Below are 6,006 nucleotides of genomic sequence, written 5' to 3' on the forward strand. Positions count from 1 at the left end.
CCCCGGGCTGGACTCCGCTTCGTCCACGGTGAAAGCCTTTCCGGCCATCCACAGCACGAAGTTGATGTATTTCCTCAGCGACCAGCACGGATCAGCTCTAGGCATGACGAAGCGGATATCCTCCTCTTTTGGAAGGCCAAACAAAGTAGTTTCGCTTTCACAACGAAACACAGTGTCTTTACGACATGGCAGCAGCAGCAATTCTACAGCGAGAATAAAAGTAACGTCTTCTTTCTTTCCGTGAACATTTGGGTGGTGTTATGCAAATCTTCCCACATCATGATGTAGACATGTGGGGGCGTGTTAGAACGAGCCGTTTTAGGTAGGGGTGGTTGACGCTTAACTTTTATAAAGAATATCTCTTTGGATTTGAAACTTTAGTCTTTGCAACTTTACAGATCTTCTTTATGCCCCAAGAGCTTGTAACACTTCAAAGAGAAAGGAAAAATTGAAATCGCATCATATGACCCCTTTAATCAACAAATATGGACAACGAGGCACTGACTGTGGAAGAAAAGAAACATTGGATATTATTAGGCCTATTTGACAAGTTCCACAGGGAATAGGCAAGGCAAGTTTATTTATATAGCACATTTCATACACAATGGTAATTCAAAGTGCTTTACATAAAAGAAAAGAAAAAAATAATCACAACAATAAAACAAGGAATTTAAAATAAACGAGTAAAAGTACTTTAAAATCAATCCTAAATATACCATATAATACCATAATACCATAAAATACCATAAAAAGGAAGCCGTTTGGAAAAGCATCACGAAATAAAATAAGGTAGGCCTGTGTTTAGCGCATTGAAGTGCGTCGCGAGTGCATGAGAGCATGCAAAGAGAACTTTCTAATTGGTTGTGTTTTGTTATTCATTGTTGCGCCTAGTGTGCGGTTGCTTGGTTAGGACAAGATGTAGCCTATTGCTTGACATTGCTGCTAAATGTGCCTTATCGTAAAGACGAATGGCTTTAGTTTGTCTCGCTTTCTATGTCTAACTCTCTCTCCCTTTTAGCTTTATCAGATCTCTATATTTTCACCATATCTTTAATTCTTTATTCAATATGTTTTTATATTCAATTCAATTCAAGTTTATTTGTATAGCGCTTTTCACGATACAAATCATTGCAAAGCAGCTTTACAGAAAATGAAGTTTCTACAATATATTTAGTAGTAGCTTATCAGTGGTGAGTGACTGTCAGTTAATGTACATAATGGCAGAAATGTACGGAAAAATCTATTATACTGTGTTCTTCTCAGCCACATCTCTTTTTTTGTCCTGTTCTAATATTATATTTTTCTTCTTATCCTCCCCCAGCACCATTGCCCTTTGTGCAATGAGTGGTCTTACCCTCAGGCCAGAGACACAACCTCTACTCTCTGTGGACCCCAAACTCCTGAACACACTCTGTCCGACAAAGTCTGTCAACCCTTTTTCATCTTCTTCAAATCACATTGTCTTCAGTTCTTTTTGATGGTTGTTTTTGTTGTAATTATTAAAAAATTACACCCATTGCTGTGAAGTCAAATATGACAGAGTGTGTGCTTACATAAGCTTCATAAGTTAATGATTATGATTATTTGATTATTCTTTGTTGATGACTACTTAACACAGTCTTAGAATGAGTAAAAATATGTACTTGTGGAGGTAAATAGATGTCTGATGCTACAATATGAATACGCATTGTAGAATTAGTATGAAAGTTAGATTTGTAACAAAGTTAACCTATGAGATCAAGGATATAGTGAAGTGGTAATCAGCTCTGTAAAATTAATAGCTAAAGGAACATTGTGTGCCTACAGTATTTAAGGTACTTTCCTTCAAATCTTCTACTTTTTCTGGTGCTTTCCTTCCAGTTGCCAATGACAAAGACCTCTGTTAGAGAACTGAGAAAGGCCTTGAGGTCAAAGTTCTTGGAGGACCCCCAGAAACACAGGCCACTTCCTAGTCAGGCAGAACGGTACATACACACACATACACACAAAAAGTGGAACAATGAAGACAGATGTACAAAGTCTTATTTATATATATATAAATTATTATTATTAACAATCAAATCCAGGGTTTTTTAAATAATGAAAATCTTTGATACATGACATTTCCTTGGTGAAAGTTCATTTTGGTTCGATTTGGCAAGTGACTACATAATCACTTCTAAATGGTCAGCCACACCTCTTCCTGTATCAGCTGTCAATCATGCAGACAGCATGTCTGCTTCGAGAGCTCAGGTGCCCTGTGGACTGCTGTTGTCAAGCGCAAGCATCAGAGCACTTGGAAATGTGAGAGTCTCTGGCGGCTGACAGGAGGCCACTTTAGGAGATGCTATCTCAAGGACCCAAACACCTGACACACTCACTAACACACACACACACACACCTTTATACAGAGACTGATATTTGCACCTATGCGCACACACATAAATGCTCTTGGGTGTACCTGGATAATTCAGCTTAAGTTTTAAGGGTTTGAGGAATGAATTGCATACTCTAGCATAAAACCAGAACTTGAAAATAGTATGTTAGCCTTGGTTTCTTTCAGATTGAGTCTTTTTAGAATGCTGTTATGTGTAACATTTGTATATTGTCTTAGAGAATAAATTTAACCCTTAATGTAACAGAGATTGACCTGTGTTTTTAATAGGTATCAAAATAAAAAAATATATTATATATATATATATATAAATACAAGTGTGTGTAATATATCCGTTTCACATGAAAACATGTCATGTGACTCGTGAAACTCAAAACCATCATTTATTCTACAGTTAAAGGTGCCATCAATCAATACTATAGTACAGAGACCTCCATAACTTGCTGTAGTCATTGATACCCTTAAACCTGTACATATGGCATGTTTGTGTTGTGGCCTCTTTGATCAGGCCTTGGTTTTAATGGATTTTTCTCCTTTTGGCCATGGGACCAGAGAGGGCAGGGATATAAAGTGGAGGGGTGGAAGGTCATTTTCATTTTAAAATGTGTTAATGTGACACTGAGTAAAGTTTACTCCAAGATGATGACGTGAAACTTGAAGCAGGCTGATTTATAATAAAGCACTATAAAACTGCATGTAAAATGCACGTTTGTAGAACTTTGTAATGTCTATTTGCACGAACGTTTATTGGCACTGTAGTTCACTGTTAGGCAATATGTCCGAGTTTTTTTTTTTTTTTTTTACAGAGTTAGAGGATATAGGCTATCCTCAGGTGGAATAAGCCGCCCGTTGGGGTCTGTAACCCTGAGACTTGCTCCGAGTATAATAGGTTTGGTCATCGGAATTTACTTTGTTTTCCGGTGAGATTTTGTTGGCTTGCCATAGATAATTCCTCAAGAACATGCGACTCTTAACATTGTTAATGAGACTAACGTGTTTAATAAAAACCCGTGAGTCTGACCTAGTTTTAAATGATATGTAGCCTATAACTGATTCAGTATCAAAACATAACTTTCTTAAATGGATAAAACCCAACAATTGTTACTAATACAAAAAAGCCAGGACACAAAAGTTTTCTTTTGAAGCAAGTGTAAAACAGAATATTTAATGACACTCTGGTAGAATAGCCTACGTAATTGGCCAGGTTATGCTGAAAACGATAAAAAGGAATAAACATACAAACATGCGTTAAATGTAAAATAACCAATACATTCACTTAAATACCTTTTAATTGCTCGTTTTGAAATTAGAGGGCCATTTAAAATACAAATGCATGCAGCAATAATCGATCTTTGGCGGAGATGTAATAATAATAATAATAATAATAATAATAATAATAACAATAATAATGTAAACAGTAAAACATTTGTGTTGTAATGTCCTGCCATGTGAAGACAGGGAAGACAGGACTGGCATTTCTGCCAGTATGGCTGCTGACTCTGATGCACTGTAATCGGGGTATAATATGCAATAATAATGTAAACAGTAAAACATTTGTGTTGTAATGTCCTGCCATGTGAAGACAGGGTGATTGGCACTGGCATTTCTGCCAGTATGGCTGCTGACTCTGATGCACTGTAATCGGGGTATAATATGCTAGGTGGTATTATTTAGGCCTATAAAAAAAATGTGTACAGCATACAATAAATAAAATAGGCTTTTGCATAGAAATACAAGCCAGCTTCTTTACTGACCGATAGCTGAACAATGTTCTCAGCAAAACACACAAAAAGGTCGATAATGCTTGTTATCAAAATTTGAGTTGGGCCGTGTTTTCGGTTTTTGTTATAAGAGCTACTGCGTCCCCTGTGCGAGGGTCTTTTCTAAGTCATATATCTCCATCAAACAGGCTGAAATACTTGCTGGCGTTTGAGAAATAAAAGTAAGGCGCGCTACCTCCAGGATACACGACTGGTAGAGGCATTGGAAGCATGCACCTTCCGAGCAGATTATTGTCTTTAGTATATAAAGCTGGCAGCGGTACCGTCTTTCCAACATCACTGAAATCGCTAGTCGGTCCCTCCAGTTCAGTAGACAGTTGTCTTTTTAATTTATTCCGTCGATTCTGAAACCAGATTTTGACTTGAGTCTCGGTGAGCTGCAAAGAGTTCGCCAGGCACGCGCGCTCCGCGCTGCTCAGATAGCGTTTCATGTCAAACGTAGATTCCAGTTGGAAGATCTGTCTTTTTGAAAATATAGTGCGCGTTTTCTTTTTCGTCATTAGTTTATTCTTCTTGCCGTTGTTCTTTTTTTGCCCGTCATCGCAGCTGTCCGCGCTCTCGCTGCGCGTGTCGACGGTTTTGAGCGCGTCCACCCCAGTCCCATCTCCCTCTTTGTTGACTTTATCTGAAAGACAGTCAGATGCTATTGATATTCGCTCAAAAATTACAGTACAACTAATAATGCATTATTGCAGATTTGTGCCAAAGTTAAAAGCAATATCTTACCAATGGTGTGCAATCTTGCATCTGACCCTTCTTTGCATGGACCCTCGCTCTGCACTGGATGATGCAGACAGCCATCCCGACACACTACGAGCGATGTCTTTGAATGACAGCTGTCAAAGTTTCTGCTGCTCGACTTGGAGTTGAGGATATTGTCAATGGTGAACTTCAAAGAAGCCGGTCGACATGACGCGTCCTCCTTGCTCATATTCTCCGTTAGATGCGGGGTCTTTGTTGTCCGTGTCTCCTTTTTGCCGTTTCATAAACTAACGTCTCGATTCTCCAATCACCATCGCTCCACGACCTGCAGTGTTGCTGCGCTCGCCTAGACTGTTAGTCCACTGACCGGAAGAACACGATTCTCCATCGTTTATTGGTCACGAGAATCAGACAGCGTGGCGGCCAATGGCAGAGGAGGGTGGTAGCTAGAGCTCAGACCTATCCAGACATCTGGCACACATACTTCGATAAGTGAACAACACTACTATTTTTAATGAGAGCTCTTAAGAAAAGGAAAGAGATTTCAGCTTTTAGTAAGAGGCGCGTATTTAGCCTCTTTGGCCTTCTCCAGCTCCTTTGATGACGCTTGCGGGTGTCAATTCGAGAACAAAGGGAGGTCAATGTAGCTTAGGCTATGACTTTTTTTTTCTTTCAGATGAACTTTCAGTTCCCAATTAAGTTAATTATAGCAACTTTATCGTTACAATTTTGATTTTGCTTCTTGCACTTCATGCGTGCGAGATAATTCCGAGTGTTGAAAAATGTCTAGCCCATGGTTGTTTACCAAAGTTTCGCTGTCTTTTGCATTTAATATTTCAATAATTGTTTTTATTTTGTTGCGGTGCTCGTGGCAGAAACATCCTGTATTATTATTTTGAACTATATCTTGGCTGTGCAATGACTATTACAAAAAATTAACGATGACCTTTACTTTTTCCATTCGTGATTTTCTAGTTAAGTTGTTATTTCTGGGGCATTTAATAATTGATCTAATTATTGAACACTGAAAGCATTCATAGACGATAATGTTGTAATAAATATTATTTTACTGAACCTTTAGTCCGTCACCACAATTAAAGACAATTACATTGTCTTTTAAGCATATTCAGGACTTGCAAATGGACCATG

At 38.4% G+C, this 6,006-nt stretch overlaps 1 protein-coding gene across 1 annotated transcript; it reads right to left on the bottom strand.

Annotated features, from left to right (window-relative positions):
- Positions 1-4,021: 4,021 nt before the first annotated feature.
- Positions 4,022-5,205, bottom strand: LOC107671594 (homeobox protein HMX3-like). The gene is made up of 2 exons (XM_016464511.1): positions 4,882-5,205; positions 4,022-4,780 (listed from the first exon to the last, which is right to left on the bottom strand). Exons 1-2 carry the CDS (start codon positions 5,084-5,086, stop codon positions 4,263-4,265), a joined length of 723 nt encoding a protein of 240 aa, XP_016319997.1. The 5' UTR covers positions 5,087-5,205; the 3' UTR covers positions 4,022-4,262.
- Between the last annotated feature and the right edge of the window lie 801 nt (positions 5,206-6,006).

Source organism: Sinocyclocheilus anshuiensis, unplaced genomic scaffold, assembly GCF_001515605.1.
Source record: "Sinocyclocheilus anshuiensis isolate Anshui unplaced genomic scaffold, SAMN03320099.WGS_v1.1 scaffold145, whole genome shotgun sequence".
Lineage (NCBI taxonomy): Eukaryota > Metazoa > Chordata > Actinopteri > Cypriniformes > Cyprinidae > Sinocyclocheilus > Sinocyclocheilus anshuiensis.